Raw genomic sequence first — 16,057 nt, forward strand, 5'->3', positions numbered from 1 at the left:
ACATTTTGGTTTCTGCCCTATCATTCATCAAATCATCAAAAAATTCAGAGGGATATTACAGTATGGGCAAATGATCACTATGCTGAAAAGAAAAAGGACTCTAATATAATTAAATGATGCAGTTCCAACAGAGCAAGAATGTTCTTAGCACAATAGCTGCCGACAGAGTCATGAAACTGGCATGTTACCTTTATCTTGTCAGTGTTCTCTGGAAGTTTGCAGCTTGACCAATTACTGATATGACACCAATATGATGAGCAGTAAAATGGCGATTTATTGAAGCTAACACACGTATATATACCCTATGCCCTTCGTGTACGCCCACTGGAAACGTATACACCATATATCTAGATGGCATGGGGATGGACCTATCTCGTCACAGCCCGAAAAGCGCACACTCGCCTAATACAACATTTCCCCCTCCCCATGCCAAGAAAGCCTTATCCCGTTACAACGCGAACGCTAATCCTAATCTAAATTATATAAAGGTGTTAGTCCTTATCTAAACAAGTAATTTATAAAGGGAGATATGTAGATTGCAAAGCATGCAGAGATAAACAATGCTATATCTAACAATATTAGTAGTTTCTAATTAATACGTTCAAGGCACCTTTGGTTATATTATAACGTTCATCCTTCTGCTCAGAGTTTCGCGTATAACCGCTGGAGCTCCATTTTCTCATTGAACACTCCTTCTATCATACGTTGCAAACAACCTTGTAGACATCTAAATATACATGGCACACATATCATTAATGCAAGAAATATAAGAAGCCCTATCACTAATGCCTTAAGTAGCTGTTTGAGCCATGGCCCAATACCTCCAAACAGACTTCCTAGCCAATCTCCAAAAGGATCATCCTGGATGCCAACCTTCTTGGTGTGTTCTTGTAACCACTCCAACTTCTTGTGCAACGACTCACTATGATCACTCAGGTTAAAACAACACATCCCTTCAAAGTCCTTACACCCATGACCTTGTGCCAGAAGTAAGAAATCAATTGCCGCTCTGTTTTGGAGCACAGCGTGTCTAATGCTCTCTACATCTATAAGCAAATCTGAGAGTAGCCGAGAGGTAACATTAGCCTGTTTAACAGTCCAGCAGGCCAATCTCTTGATTTCTTTTAAAGCGTGTGCAGCAGCCACCCCGGGAGCAAGGAAAGAAGCAAAGACTCTAGCAGTGGGTCCCCATAACTTTACGTCGTCCCCGCAGTCAGGCTCCAGAACATGCATATCCCTTTTGGCTCGCGAATGATTAGATGCCTTATAGATCTCAAAGATACTTGGGGATAAGATAGTCAATTTTCCCAGATAGCAAGGACCTCCTACTGGGTTCTTAGGAATCCCTTGCCAAGCACGATTACTGCAAATAAGAAATATCCCTGATGGTAAGGCTTTTGCTGTATCATTGTTCCAAAGTTCTCCCATGAATGAAAATGATCCTTTGGGGATAGGGAAAACACAACAACCTGTGTTGAATGCCATATCTTCACAGTCGACCTTTCGGACAGACCCATCCGTCCTGCTAATATTAACAATCTCACCTATTGAGATGTTTATAGGACAATCTCCAGAACGATAAGGCACCGATCCGTTAGGGTAAAACCCACAATATCCTCCATCAATATCAAAGGTCTCATCATCACGGGGATACACAAGGGTATAGGGGACAGTTTGATTAGTTTTCGGGTCCCAGTAGGGGCCCTCTGGACCAAGAAGTTGCTGCCTAGTCAGAGACAACCTTTTCATTGAGCCAAAGATCATGCACCCAGGGGACAACCATTGTGAGCTATTCTTGTCCCAAGTATCATTTTGTACCATTTGTGAGCCAAGTAAATCCAGCTGCTGGGGCTCCTCGGGAAGAGTGATGTTTAACCTACAAATAGTACAAGCCATTTTCCTTCCGAGATAGTATACGGAATCATTTCCCAGCCACCTCCAAGTTCTTTCTAGTCCATTGCAGAACCGCAAACAGCCACTCTTTTTCCCAAGGTAACCCTTAAACGCAGAGTCATCCCATTCTGGGACCCCTATAAGGCATGTATGAAAGGGTGATGTAGCTGACTGTAATGCAAGACAAAAGTCTGTTCTTCCTGTCTGATTAGCCCATGTAACCCATAAGTTCCCCAGTTGTTGAATCAAATGAATGCCCCCCACCGGCGACCAACACAGACACAAAAGGCACAACAGCATTAGCATGGTAGTTCTCGTTGGCAGCAAGGGTTGTTTCTCTGGGTTCTCTGGGTTCTTGGGTTTCTTTTTCTTCGGTATCCACGAGAAAGCTCTTCTTTTGCGCTCTGTCGATTCAAGATTCCTTAGGCGGCCGATCAGGAGGTCCATGATCAACGCCACTATGAGGTCTGCACCCTTGGACCAGTTTAAAAGAGTGGGAAGGAGCCCTGGGCCATTGGCACCCTCCCGTACCAGTTTCCCTGCGGCAAAACCTTGAATTTTTGACACTGATGTGCATCACGTCCAGCCCAACCACACAATTGACAAGGTTCCCCCAGTCCCTGTGATTCCTTCTGATTAATCCTCATAGGGCATTGGGCTTTAAGGTGACCAAGCTGTCCACACTTAAAGCATGGGCCCTTATCCTTATTTTCCCCAACTCGAGAGGCTGCCATTACTGCAGCAGCCATCCCCTGCATGGCAGTTACAAAGCCCTCATTAGTCAATGGTGCATTTTTCTGATGATCTAGCACGTACTTGATGATCTCTCCTGGAGTGTTCAAAGTCCCAGGTGCCGCCCTTATAATCTGTTGAATGTCTGGCAGCGATTTTTGTTTAAGACAATCTATCACGACTAAAGATTGGACCCCCTTTGGGAGGTCAGACCCCTCCACCACACGGATCAAGCGATTCGCAAAATCAGAGAATGGCTCGGAGGGCTCCTGTTTGATGTCTGTCCATGGGAGCACAGGCTCTGCAACCTTAGCCACCATCCGCAGAGCCTGAAGGGCTGCGGTCGTGAGCGCTGCCAACTCCCCTGCTCTAAGCGCATTCGCCTGGCCCTCCGGGGACCCCACCATGCCATCTGCTAACCCCTGAAGACGCGCAAGAGTTGTCTTGTCTTTTCGACCCTGGCCATTAGCCGGATGGTTATTATCGCGGGTTGCAGCGGCTACCACAACCTGAAGCAGCCTATTCCACTCGTCGTACCATAAGGTATATTGCACAGGCTCAAGGATGACACGCATAAGGCTGACCACATCATAAGGCAGAAGACTAGAGGCCATGAGAGCCTCAACTGCTGCCATAGTCACTGGAGAGCGCAAGCCTTTGTTTTTGACCAAATCCGCAAGGCGAGTGACCGCCTTAGAGTTTAAAGGAGTCCAAGCTCTACCCTCTGTATTCACTGTTACTGGAAAGGCAAACGTATCTATCACATCGGCTGCTCTGAGATCCTCCCTCACCCGAGCCCAGTCAGTGAGTGTGGGCGGGCTCCACGGGCCAGATGCCACAGGACCACACCCCTCCTGGGTGTGTCCCGGGGCCATCTGCATCGAAGTGCTACGCCCACATCCAGTGCCCTGCTGGGTGGAGTGATCCACCCCTTCAGGGGAGTGGCTAGAACAACAGGCAGGACCAGACAGTAACGAAGTGCCACCCCCTCCCTCCCCTTGCTGGGCGGAGTGATCCGCCCCTTCAGGGGAGTGACTAGAGCAACAGGCAGAACCTGGCAGTGAGACAGTACCATCCTCCCCCACTGCCCTCTTATCAGTTGTGCAGAGAGCAACAGTACATTCCACCGAGGGTCCCCCTCCCCCTTCATCCATAAATGATTTTAATGAAGGATATAGTCTCCGTGCTGGATAGGGAGGTGGGGGTGGGGTGTACTCTGGAGCTGAGTGGTTATGTTCAACTTCCTCCTTCTTTGTTCTTGAAGGTGTTACGTCAGTTGGAGCCGAGGGGGTCGGCGCCATCTTCTCCTCCTTTGGATCTGTAGGAGAGATGAGACCCCCCTTGGTTCCCCTCGCCCCCAGCCCCAACAGTTCCCTAGCCCGATCCCCCGCAATCTTCTCTTCCCTTGCCGCCTTAAGCGCCTCCAAGACTAATCCCCAGACCTTGAACTCTGTAACTTTTCGGGTGGCCAGCACCCTTTGTGAAAGCGCCATTGTGAGCGCATCCCAGTTATTGGGATCATATAAATCAGAGGGAGATGTTAACATCCCCTCCTTCTCTAGCAGCGAAAGAACTGCAGCAATCTCCTTCTTAGAAGGAACATCCTTCCCACAGTAAGTTTTACATGCATGCAGAATCACCTTAATAACGGCTTCCATGTTGCCTCCGGCCAAACGTATCCCACCTGGCCCCAACCTGGCGCTTCCCCAACCGTACCGAGGGGGTTCCGAGCTCTCCCTACTGCCTGACGAAGAGTTATGGCCAATCCTCCCGTCCCAGTCTTTCACCACTCCGCGAGTAAATAATTACCGCTCCGCAGTGAGAACCTTCGCCGTTAGAATTATAGCTGCTCCACTTCCAATCACGTCCAGGGTCACCATTTGTTACCTTTACCTTGTCAGTGTTCTCTGGAAGTTTGCAGCTTGACCAATTACTGATATGACACCAATATGATGAGCAGTAAAATGGCGATTTATTGAAGCTAACACACGTATATATACCCTATGCCCTTCGTGTACGCCCACTGGAAACGTATACACCATATATCTTGATGGCATGGGGATGGACCTATCTCGTCACAGCCCGAAAAGCACACACTCGCCTAATACAACACTGGCACATCAGATCCTTTGCAAGTTGGCTTAGACAGGAGATCATAGTTTAAGCATACCTAAAAAGCTGTCTAAGTTGTGCTCTAGAAAAGCGTGTAGTAGAATAATCCCACTCCAACACATTGAAATTATCTAAGATTCCAAATTAGAAGACATCTCCGTGATTGCTACATCACCTACTTAGTAAACAGTAAGCCAGCCAAACAGAGATCTTTGAGGACAAACTAAAACAGAACAGCAGGAAGACCAACAAGAACGACTTGGTAGAAGAAAGAAATACCTCAGTACTTTCAACCTCCTCCTGCAAATAGATGAAACCTCCAGTCTGTTTGGACTCCTTAGTAGTTTATTTTAAGCCAAGACTACAGTATAATCGCTTACCGAAGAAGCAGGTATATCTAGAGGGCCAGAAACGACAGTGGAATACAGCTTCCTTTTGGATCGTTTTGGCTTGGTCTCTCCTTCTTCGAGACTTTCAGGTTCGTTTGATTTAGGAGAACTTACTGCTGACATCAGCTTCTTGGCTAGAAGAAATTTGTTTTGATACATAAACCAATCAACTTACTGGTTTTGTGAGTCTTTAAATCACTGAATGCAAAAAAAGCTTCGTAACAAACTTGGTTTATAAATGACATGTAAAATTTAAGTGAAAATACTCAGAAATTGTATTTGTTCATCGAGGTTCTTTATTATTTCTATAGCTGAAACAGTTTATAGCTTCAGGTACGGCAGCTTAAAGCACGCATTAAAATGGAGTATGAAAGACAATCATGGCTCAGAAGTCGCTGGAAGTCAGAAACTTCAGCAGGAGTTAAACAACAGGCCTAACTTTCGTGCTGACAGAAGCACAAGACAGAACCAACTTTCTCTGTATACTTGTAGGTTTTCACAAATGTAATAATGAATCTCTGAAGAGACGAATAAATGCATTTACTTCATAAATCAAAGGACAACTTAACATGGCAGACAAGTTCTCTAAGAACACATACATTAATAGCCTACAGCAGAAACAAGCCATTCTACAATGTCTAGAAAACATGGAATAAAACTTATTCTACACCAACCTTTAGAGTGTATAATAGAAGGAGAGCTTTGAATAAAATCTCCAACTTTTTGCAGTGTTTCATCCTTCTTTTTAGTCAGTCTTGAAGCACGTACTCGCTTTCTCAGGAAGTAGTCTTTTCCGGATTTCTGTTCAACAGAGATGTGAACATGTGAAACAAGAGCATTGTTTAAACTTCATTTTAGTTCAACGTTATTTTAAGTTGACATTTTGAGCTTTACTACTGACACCTCTGTTCATTATGCTGATGATACCACAACGGCAAGTAATGTAGACAATTTTATACCCTTTAGGGAGTTGTCAAAATCTCAGCTATTTCAAGGCATACGTTTCTTAAAGTTTCTTAATAAGGCAGTAGTTTCTTTAAAAGTAGCTCCCAAGCTGTGGAGTTGTTTCTTACATAAGCTGTTCTAATTACATAAAATAAACAAACATACAAAACAGAAGACAACAGATGGGAAAAATATACTACTCATACTCTGACCATGCCAAGGATACTGCTATCACATGTGAACATCTGTTTTTAATAACTGCCATGCATATTAATGATACGAACCTTAGTTTAATACAAGGGCTTCACTTACAAAAGCACACGATAATATACTAAAGCTTCTCTTCCCAACTATTCAGTGTGCAATATCCTTCCCTCCAAATCATTACACAGTACAGCCATTACACGCTCTGGGGACAGACTGACTTGCCCTTTGGTTAGCTTATGGAATTTAATAGGAAGAGCTCATAAGCATGTAAGATTCCCATTCAGGTATACACATAAGGATAAGACACTGCTTCTTCTGTGTGACCACACAATTACAGGAAGTCCCAAGCTAGCTTCAAAACTAGAACAAAAACCAACCATTTTCTCGTCACTTGCAGAGGGTGCATTAAAAGCCATGACACATTTTGTATTTTTCGTGTTCTCACTTTTCACAAAATCCTGGGAAAATAAGACAAGTTTCAGCTATGATTCTTTTGGAAAGAACAATTGATGTCACAAAAGTGAACACTTTAAACACTTTTGCTAATAGTAGGGAAGTATTTGCTAGTGGTAACTATTCCACTGTAAATCAAATAATAAGTAAGCATTCAATTATAAAAACAGGACATGAAGATATCAGTATTAGACATCTCATGATGTCTAAAAAGCTGATTTATGTCTACAGGTTTCAAAGAAAATACACAATGAAGTTAAGAGAAATTCCCTTCTCTTAAACCATTATCACTGAGCTTGGCTATTAGTTTTGTTCATTAAAGCAGTTCATTAATTAAATTCTTCAACTACTTTACTGAGGTAGAAATAGCATTTTTTAATGCTTGTTTTTAATGCTTTTTTTTATTGTAGAAAGACAAAAAGTAGTCAGAGCCACTTTATCAGGCTCTGCTAAGAATCTGAATGGAGTATCACCACCCACTGTATTTCCAAGAATTAAGTTGGTTAATAAATACTTTGTTTTTAAAATATATGTAACTGCTATTTTATGAAAGTTAGCAATTAAAAACTTATATAGGAATGATTAACATCATCTGCTAACAAAACAATATCCAGAAATCCCGCAGGGGAAGAAAATAAGTTCAATTTGCTATGCCTGTTTCAGTGGCTCCATGAATTTTTTCCAAGTAACTTATCTAATCATGAGCCACTTCATAAGCATTAACATGAGGAGAGTTTTCAACAGCACCTGACAAAAATTCATCACACAATTGTTTCAACAGCTTTTATTCCTATCAAAGGCTATAAAAACAGGTGATCTGATCACCTTGAAAGGGATAAATAAATTAAAACTTGGGAATTGTTTAGAGAACATGAGATCTTTTCCTACTCATTCCTTATCAAAAGCAATACAATCACAACATTTTCAGATCTGAAGTTTCATACTAACCTCAGATTCATTTAATGAAGTGAGGCTCCTAGTACATCGACGTGACAAATAATTGTCTTCAGCTTTGCATCTTAATGGAATACTTTCTCCAGTTTTAGTTTTGCTTTGTTGTTTCCTAGGCTGTAAATATTTAAAAGGAGTAAAGATTAGGCTATGCATTAGACCTCCAAAATATCTCGAGTTTTCTAAAGTTACAGTGTAAAACCTCAAGCTCAGACACCACATGAACACGTAAGCTGAAACACAGCACAAGTGTGGGAAGGTAGTAACATCTATTCATTGTGTGATCTTCAGATACACCCTACTGGGTCTCACTAACAGTCTCAGGCAGTATTCTGCCTCCAAAAGAGAGAAAGCGAGACATTATTTAGGGACAAAATCTGTAACGCTGGTTGTTTTGTCATCTATTCCCCCCATACTCTGCACGCTCACAGCTGCTATGTTAGAACACCAAAGGCTAAACCTCTGCCTAATCTTCAGCATACACATACGAATACATGGAAAACTGCATGGAAAAGTTCCATAATGTACACAGAGAGATGGTGTTCTAGTAAATAAAATATTTTTGAGAAGATGAGAGCTCATGTTTGAGTGGAAGACAAAAAGAACCAACAAGTGCTCATCACTGAATATGTAGTTAAAGGACTATATGCTAAGAAAAATGATTCCAGCTCCAGTATCTCCTAGGAAAACAGAAGAACAAAAAGGGGTTAACAAGATGTTAAGTACTGACTTTCTATAAATATAATCATACCTTTTCATTTACAGAGTCATTCCTTCTACTTTGTCTTTCTTCAAGTAAAGGTATTTCTGGCAAACACTGAGGGCTACTGTGGTTAATGCGTTGTTTTAATTCCTTTATAAAGTCATCTTTGTCAGCCAGTTCTTTTCTTAACTCTTCTATCACAGTTGCATTATCCTAATAAACAGTAAAAACTGCTGAGTTGTGGGATTGGCAAAAGGAATTAACACACACAAGCAGTATTGCAATTACTTAGTAGCATCAGTTTTAGAATTGCAGGCTAGAACACTTAACTATTCAAGAACAGTAACATTTCACGGATTTGTACGGTCACTGTTACAAGTGCAATAGTCACAGAATTGCCTGGGAAGTTGTAATACAATATATTTTGATTCTTCTATTTTACTTATGTGCTTCAGCCTTCATCTCCCTTAAGATATAATAACCCGAGCTTTTATTTGTTCCCAAATCCTCGGTACTGTGAAAAAGTCGGCAGTTGTAGGGGAAGTTTTGCTATGAGAACATCTTTCTTCTCAGAGAAAGTGAATCCAAACATTCTCAAAAGAGCACAATTCATTTAGTCTTCTGTTTAGCTTCTGAAATTCTATGCTACGGCTTAGATTGGCTATCCTGATTAAAAGCTGGATGTTGAAATAAGAAATGCAACTTCCAGAGATCATCCCCCCTCTGCTTTTTGATGCTTCCCTTAATCTCTCTCGACGTCCCCTTCTGTCTTTTCAAGCCATTGTAGATACTACCTCAGAGAAAGCAAAGAAAGTAAGAAACCTGAGACAGAACTACTGTCTGAGTATTGAGCCTAGCTTGGGATCCGGAAATGCTGTGAATTATCAGAAAAAGCTACAGATATCCAGTATGATTGTAGGATCATAAGCATCAAACTGACATCTGCTTATCTGAACTACTGAAAAAATTGAAATTTTAGTAATTAACAGAAATTCTGTTTCTGAAGAACAAAAATAAAAGCTGGTGCTTTTTTTGGTTAGTTGCACATGATGTCAATACGACAGTGTTTAAGAACAGAACCACACCCAGAATACAAAGAGCAGGTACAGCAGTTTTACAGAATTTATGGGTAGCTAATCAGGTAGGAGGAAAGGAGAGCTGACCTTGCTTGAATCCTTTAAGGCAGATTGTCTCAGTTCTGCTATTTCTGTCTCTTTTTGTATGACATTAGAAGCCAAAGTTTTGAGCTGTTCTTCCAAAGCTTCTACTAACTGATCTCTCTCCTCACGCCACTTTTGAAGATTATGGTCCTTTTCCTCCAGCTCCTATATTTCATGTTGAAAGAAAAGCATACACAGTAGAAACAAGCAGAATCTTTAAGACAGCCTAGAATTAATAAGTTTTTCATATAGCATAAATAAGGACTCAAGCTGATAGAAAGAGTTTATGGTAAGACATTTCAATTAACATATCGTGATGTCACTCAACAAGATCAGGTTACATGCATGTATTACATATGTATTTACTATGCAGATTATTGTATTGAAAACAATCTGCCAGTGCTCTGTAGTGACTAATTATTTGAATATCTTTCATGGTCTACCGCTAATTTCAGTTGGCCACTTTCATTTTGCTCCAATTTTTTTTTTTTTTTTGACCTTTTTCCTGTTGCTTGGAAAACCTGCATCATTCATTTAATAAAAATTAAGAGCAAGAAAAATACCTGTTTAAGTTGTTGGATAGTATAGTCTTTATAATCCAGCTCATCCTTAAACTGGTTATTAATCCTTTCAAGTTCATCCATCCTGTTCCTGAGGGATTCCTCCACAGAACGCATTGTGGACACCTGTAATGTAAGCACAGCTCACGGTTCATTAAAAGACTTCTGTAATCCAACCTGGCCAAATACTTCTTTGTTAAATAAAGAGGAATTCACAAACAAGTGCTGAGTAGGAAAACGACAGCAAGTGCAAGGTTACCAAGGAAGACATGAATTCATTTTTAAGCTTCAATTTTCCACCCCAAGCACACCCAATAAACTTTCAGACTAAGATCCTGCAAAATGGGTTTTAAAATATCTACTTGTTTAATAATTAAATTTTAACTATTAACATCACTGAAGCTGAAATTGAAGAAAAAAAATATACATGCTTATATTAAAGAGCCTCTGGAAATTAGTCTATTTCTCTTCAAGTAAATAGCATTCTTCTTCCCAGTTATCAGCGTTTTTTCACAAGACTTAGGTTTTAGGCTTTGGAGTTACCACGGATACCAATGGCAAGTCACCAGTAACTTAGAGATAATAACAAGTCCCCTCCAGAGGCAGATTAGCTATTCTCTTCACAAACCTTATTCTAGACTACCAACCAACTTTACTTTCCTCTGTTCATTATCTATGCGAAACCATGTTTTAACTTCTGGTCCCCTCTAGAGCTTCAATGGCAACTTTACCTAAGATTTGCTGCTAGCCACACTAGTGTGAAATTTCCAGCTTCATAGTTAAAGTTTGAGAAGTTTTAACAGCAGAAAGCCAAGCATAATCTTACAGAAAAAAATATCTCAGTTGACTACAAACCTCGCTTTGTACTTGCTGAATTTGTTTCTCGGCATCAGAATGTTTGTCTTTTAGATCTGCATACTCTTCTTCTTTCCTCTGCAAATCTTTTTTCAAATTCAGTACAAGGGCAGAACTCTCAGAAAGAATATTTTCTAGCCTTATGTGAAAAATAAAGAGACAAAGAACATTACTGTTACACATCTCATGGAAACAGCAATTACAGCTTAATCCATGCCCTGCCTGTTGGTTTCTATTTGTAAATAGATACTTAAATCTATCTAGACCAGTGACAAGATTTAAACAATTACTTTTGAATTTCAGCTTGCTTCTCATAATCAGATGCTGAAGCAATAAATTATTCAGATGCTATTCTGAGGGATGTACAACAAAACCACCAGAAATCCCCATATTATTCTTCATTTCCTTGCACACTCCTGTTTTCCCTTGGAACTCAAGTAGCATACCAAAGCATCCTAAAGTAGTAGTTTGGCCATTGATAAGCATGCAGATGCATTAAGTCGAAGGGATGTTCCCATTAACTATTTTTAACTCTAGTTCATTCTCAAAGGGCTCTAAGTTAACTCAGTGGTTACTTACGATTCTATACGTTGCACTTTCTCCATTTCACTCTTTTCCTTTTCCCGAAGAGAATGTTTCATCTGCTCCAAGCTTTCATTTAAAGCCAAACTTTTGAGCTGTTCTTCCAAAGCTTCTACTAACTGATCTCTCTCCTCACGCCACTTTTGAAGATTACGGTCCTTTTCCTCCAGCTGGGCAACAAGTCTTTCCTAAAAGAAGAACAGATGAACAGTGAACATCACCTACTACACACTGAACTGTTCTAACACTTCGGTAGTTAGCACCGTTTTACAGTCTTAGTAAATGTATGATCTCTTCAAGATCCACAGGAGCTCTAGAACTAGTTGCACTACAAACTTACAGAAGCAAAACCATGCTTCTATTAGACAACCTACATTACTCTCCTTGTGAAAAAATATTAGTATTATTTAAGAACTTCAATTTGCTCATTTAATGATTACTAATGAGCTTTAGGAAAATAAAGTCACAAAGTGATAATAATACTAAGCTCCTCACATCCTTCTATGCTGCTTGCAGGTCCAGAAAGTCGGGACTAACTACTTCCAGATGTAAAAAAAGCTTTGCAGAATGTACAGATTCACATGTTTAAGAAGTTACATGACAAGAGCCCAGCAAACAGCTCAAGTAACTCTAGTGACTTTGTTATCAGTCACTATTTGGAAAGTGATAAAGGAGCAAAACTGTGGCCGTTTGACCAAGTATTTTTATTCAGTATCTGGAGAGAAGTTTGTGGGGTTTCTTTAGAAACTCAATTGCCTTTTCTTCCTTATAAAGGCTTAAAGGCCTTCTGCTTTGCAGAAAAGAGAACAAACAAAAGCTATTGTACAAAATACTTTCTTAGCCTCATTAAATAGTGATCTATTTTTCAACTGTAATTTTCTTATTGATGTCCCACATACGTGACATTTCATTATGCACTTATGAAAGATCTTTCTTTTTGTGGCCCCCCCATTCCTTCCTTTTCCAAATCAAGCAGTTCTCATATGGGCTTTGCCGCATAAGAAAGCAAGGGGACTTGGACAAGCTGCTCTTATGCACCCTTACGGTTAATACTTGGTATGTAGTTGTCTCCAAACTACAGGCACCAGACAACTCTGCCAGGACCTCATCACTTACGATTTCTGCTTGTTGCTTTCCATAATGTTGTCGGTCCTCAGCAAATTGTTTCATTTCTTTGTTGCGAAGATTCTCAGCTTCTTTTATCTGATTTAGGAGCTCTTCTTTCTCCTCCAGCCACTGTTTTCTATCAGTTTGATACTTAGTCTCACTTTCCTATTTCAAAGAAACCAAAAATGAAATAGTGAGTCATTAAGGAATAAAAGTCTTAAAAGCCAGGTCATCATTAAATAGACTTGTTTCTGCAAGATAACAGAAATATTAGCAGTTTTTACTACAGAATATTCCCAAAGGCAGGTATTGGATAATCATTAGTTCTTTTCCATTAAAAAATAATCATTTCCAGTATTTCTTATTCAGACTGCAGAGCCTCCATAAAACATCTCTTTTTCTTTATAAATGTTCACACAAGCTTTACAGAACTTACACCAAAAGTCAGTATAAGAAAAACTCTTTTAACTTAAAAACTTCTAACACTTTACGCTGCCTTGCAGCAGTTGTAGAAAAACTTGCAGCTCCATTAGGGTTGAAAGACAAAGAAAAGCAACATAGTTTACACTGTAGGAGTAGTCTCCTTTCCTATCAAACCTACTGGCAGACATTCTCATATATAGGACAGAGCACCTGAGAAACTGCTTGGAAAAAATAAAAGTCTTTTAACCAAGGAAAATTAGTAGACCCGCAGCCCAACAAAAAAGGCTTCCTGGTGATAAAGTTAGATGATGATTTCGATAGCTTATATTAGTTGCCCAAGCAACTAACAGAAAACAGTTTTGACAAATACACCGTAAGTTACAATTTGCTTTGAGTTAGTATTCCTTTCTTGCAAACAACAATTGTATAAGTATACTCTGCTTATAGCACATTGACGTGGCATAGAATGAAGCAATGAATGTTCAACTTTCCCCTCTTCTTGAAAAAGTGAATTGGCTCTGTGCATTAAAAAAATATATCATGAATAAGCTTACTCAAGGTGAAGGAGGAAAGAAGCTCAGAACCATTCCACTAACAGAGTGGATGTAACCTATTGTATACTCACTTAGAAAACTCCCACTGCCAGCCCACTACTTTTATTTAAAAAAACAAACAAACAACAACAACAAAAAGTAACATCAGATGGGATAAGACAACTAACTGCTCAGAGGCCAGCAAAAGAAGCACTGCTCGTGGCAGCATAATGTAGGGAAGGCTACACTTCCTATACTATGGGGGCATCAGTGATGCCATTCTTAACGTACCACAAAAAAGCTGCACCTGGTCCCTATTGCATGTTGCACTGCAGCTTTTACAGGAAGTTTCTGTAATCAATATAACAGTTTACTTTATCAAGTTACAACTTTGAAGTTAAGTTACCTCCAGCTCTTTTTGCAGCTTTATTAATTCTGTACTGTTTTCATTCAAATTTGCCTCATCACTTTCGTTGTTCTTTTGCTGCCAGTCACCATTGCTCTGGTATTCCAGTTCACTGTATTTGTGTTTCCATGCAATCAGTTCTACTCAATACACAAAATGAGGTTAGATAGCATATCATTTCAAATATATATTTGAAATACCACACCAATGACTTTTTACTAAAGCAGCTTGGGTTTTATCTGCTACAGACATAAAGAAATAACAGAAGCCTTTAACTACAAGAGAGTTGTTGTTTACTATGGAACGTTAATGCCTAAGTAACAGTCACATGAAAATGGAAGTGGCTATCACAGTACGTCTAAACCCCTTTTGCATTCCTGCTCCCTTTCCCTGGAAAGATTACCTGAAACTAATTTTTGGTTCTCTTCTAACTGAGCTTGAAGCATTTCATCTTGTTCAAGCTGCACTTCCTCTTGTTCTTCTAATGCCATCCGCATAACTTCAATTGTTCTATCCCTTGCACACAGATCTGAAGGTTTGAAAATGTACAGATGAACTCCCTACTAGCTCCCATTATTCTCAAATCAAGATTCTCCCATGACCAAAAGCTCTTTTAAAAGAAATAGAGCATCTCCATTGAAATATTTACATACAAATACATGCAGATATGTTTTAAAATCGAAACACAGAAGACTCAAAGTCATTAGCAATATGACAACATTTACACGGATATTCCACACACACACACACGCACAAATAATGGCTGACCGTCACATAGTTGGTCATAGTCTTTGGAGATATCTTCCATCCTCTCAGTTTCCACCAGCTCCTATATTTCATGTTGAAAGAAAAGCATACACAGTAAAAACAAGCAGAATCTTTCAGACAGCCTAGAATTAATAAGCTTTTCATAAAGCATAAATAAGGACTCAAGCTGATAGAAAGAGTTTATGGTAAGAAAATTCAATTAACATATCGTGATGTCACTCAACAAGATCAGGTTACATGCATGTATTACATATGTATTTACTGTGCAGATTATTGTATTGAAAACAATCTGCCAGTGCTCTGTAGTGACTAATTATTTGAATATCTTTCATGGTCTACCGCTAATTTCAGTTGGCCACTTTCATTTTGCTCCAATTTTTTTTTTTTTTTTGACCTTTTTCCTGTTGCTTGGAAAACCTGCATCATTCATTTAATAAAAATTAAGAGCAAGTAAAATACCTGCTTAATTTGTTGGATATAGAAGTCTTTATAATCCAGCTCATCCTTAAACTGGTTATTAATCCTTTCAAGTTCTTCCATCTTGTTCCTGAGGGATTCCTCCACAGAACGCATCGTGGACACCTGTAATGTAAGCACAGCTCACGGTTCATTAAAAGACTTCTGTAATCCAACCTGGCCAAATACTTCTTTGTTAAATAAAGAGGAATTCACAAACAAGTGCTGAGTAGGAAAACGACAGCAAGTGCAAGGTTACCAAGGAAGACATGAATTCATTTTTAAGCTTCAATTTTCCACCCCAAGCATACCCAATAAACTTTTAGACTAAGATCCTGCAAAATGGGTTTTAAGATATCTTCTTGTTTAATAATTAAATTTTAACTATTAACATCACTGAAGCTGAAATTGAAGAAAAAAAATATACATGCTTATATTAAAGAGCCTCTGGAAATTAGTCTATTTCTCTTCAAGTAAATAGCATTCTTCTTCCCAGTTATCAGCGTTTTTTCACAAGACTTAGGTTTTAGGCTTTGGAGTTACCACGGATACCAATGGCAAGTCACCAGTAACTTAGAGATAATAACAAGTCCCCTCCAGAGGCAGATTAGCTATTCTCTTCACAAACCTTATTCCAGACTACCAACCAACTTTACTTTCCTCTGTTCATTATCTATGCGAAACCATGTTTTAACTTCTGGTCCCCTCTAGAGCTTCAATGGCAACTTTACCTAAGATTTGCTGCTAGCCACACTAGTGTGAAATTTCCAGCTTCATAGTTAAAGTTTGAGAAGTTTTAACAGCAGAAAGCCAAGCATAATC

The 16,057-nt window shown here is 39.7% G+C and overlaps 2 protein-coding genes, 1 long non-coding RNA gene and 1 pseudogene across 4 annotated transcripts; all 4 read right to left on the reverse strand.

Annotated features, from left to right (window-relative positions):
• Positions 1 to 251: 251 nt before the first annotated feature.
• On the reverse strand, positions 252 to 4,736 carry LOC146754863 (uncharacterized; annotated as a pseudogene). Its single transcript, XR_014938581.1, has one exon. The product of XR_014938581.1 is annotated as an uncharacterized LOC146754863 (transcript).
• A 1,070-nt stretch (positions 4,737 to 5,806) lies between these two features.
• On the reverse strand, positions 5,807 to 7,795 carry LOC146754864 (uncharacterized). Its single transcript, XR_014938584.1, has 3 exons — positions 7,680 to 7,795; positions 6,656 to 6,736; positions 5,807 to 5,927 (listed from the first exon to the last, which is right to left on the reverse strand). It is a non-coding gene; the product is annotated as an uncharacterized LOC146754864 (long non-coding RNA).
• Positions 7,796 to 8,427: 632 nt separating this feature from the next.
• On the reverse strand, positions 8,428 to 11,093 carry LOC146754865 (uncharacterized). Its single transcript, XM_085526480.1, has 4 exons — positions 10,961 to 11,093; positions 10,109 to 10,231; positions 9,549 to 9,710; positions 8,428 to 8,598 (listed from the first exon to the last, which is right to left on the reverse strand). The coding sequence occupies exons 2-4, from the start codon at positions 10,220 to 10,222 to the stop codon at positions 8,428 to 8,430; spliced, it is 447 nt and encodes a 148-aa protein (XP_085382606.1). The 5' UTR covers positions 10,223 to 10,231; positions 10,961 to 11,093.
• Positions 11,094 to 11,535: 442 nt separating this feature from the next.
• LOC146754866 (kinesin-like protein KIF20B) lies at positions 11,536 to 15,357 on the reverse strand. The gene is made up of 6 exons (XM_085526652.1): positions 15,239 to 15,357; positions 14,780 to 14,840; positions 14,415 to 14,540; positions 14,012 to 14,151; positions 12,659 to 12,814; positions 11,536 to 11,730 (listed from the first exon to the last, which is right to left on the reverse strand). The coding sequence occupies exons 1-6, from the start codon at positions 15,350 to 15,352 to the stop codon at positions 11,536 to 11,538; spliced, it is 792 nt and encodes a 263-aa protein (XP_085382778.1). The 5' UTR covers positions 15,353 to 15,357.
• Positions 15,358 to 16,057: the final 700 nt, after the last annotated feature.

Source organism: Coturnix japonica, chromosome 37 (assembly GCF_054131305.1).
Source record: "Coturnix japonica strain WE chromosome 37, WE-NBRP24, whole genome shotgun sequence".
NCBI lineage: Eukaryota > Metazoa > Chordata > Aves > Galliformes > Phasianidae > Coturnix > Coturnix japonica.

What these genes read in the sequence shown, in the direction of transcription:
- LOC146754865 (XM_085526480.1), bottom strand. Translation starts at nt 10,222, where the DNA reads ATGCGTTCTGTGGAGGAATCCCTCAGGAACAGGATGGATGAACTTGAA. An exon ending in CTATCCAACAACTTAAACAG is followed by an intron (nt 9,711 to 10,108) that starts GTATTTTTCTTG and finishes CATGAAATATAG; the next exon opens with GAGCTGGAGGAAAAGGACCA. An exon ending in CCTTAAAGGATTCAAGCAAG is followed by an intron (nt 8,599 to 9,548) that starts GTCAGCTCTCCT and finishes ACTGTTTATTAG; the next exon opens with GATAATGCAACTGTGATAGA.
- LOC146754866 (XM_085526652.1), bottom strand. Translation starts at nt 15,352, where the DNA reads ATGCGTTCTGTGGAGGAATCCCTCAGGAACAAGATGGAAGAACTTGAA. An exon ending in CTATGACCAACTATGTGACG is followed by an intron (nt 14,541 to 14,779) that starts GTCAGCCATTAT and finishes TCAAACCTTCAG; the next exon opens with ATCTGTGTGCAAGGGATAGA. An exon ending in GAAAGCAACAAGCAGAAATC is followed by an intron (nt 11,731 to 12,658) that starts GTAAGTGATGAG and finishes TTCTTCTTTTAG; the next exon opens with GAAAGACTTGTTGCCCAGCT.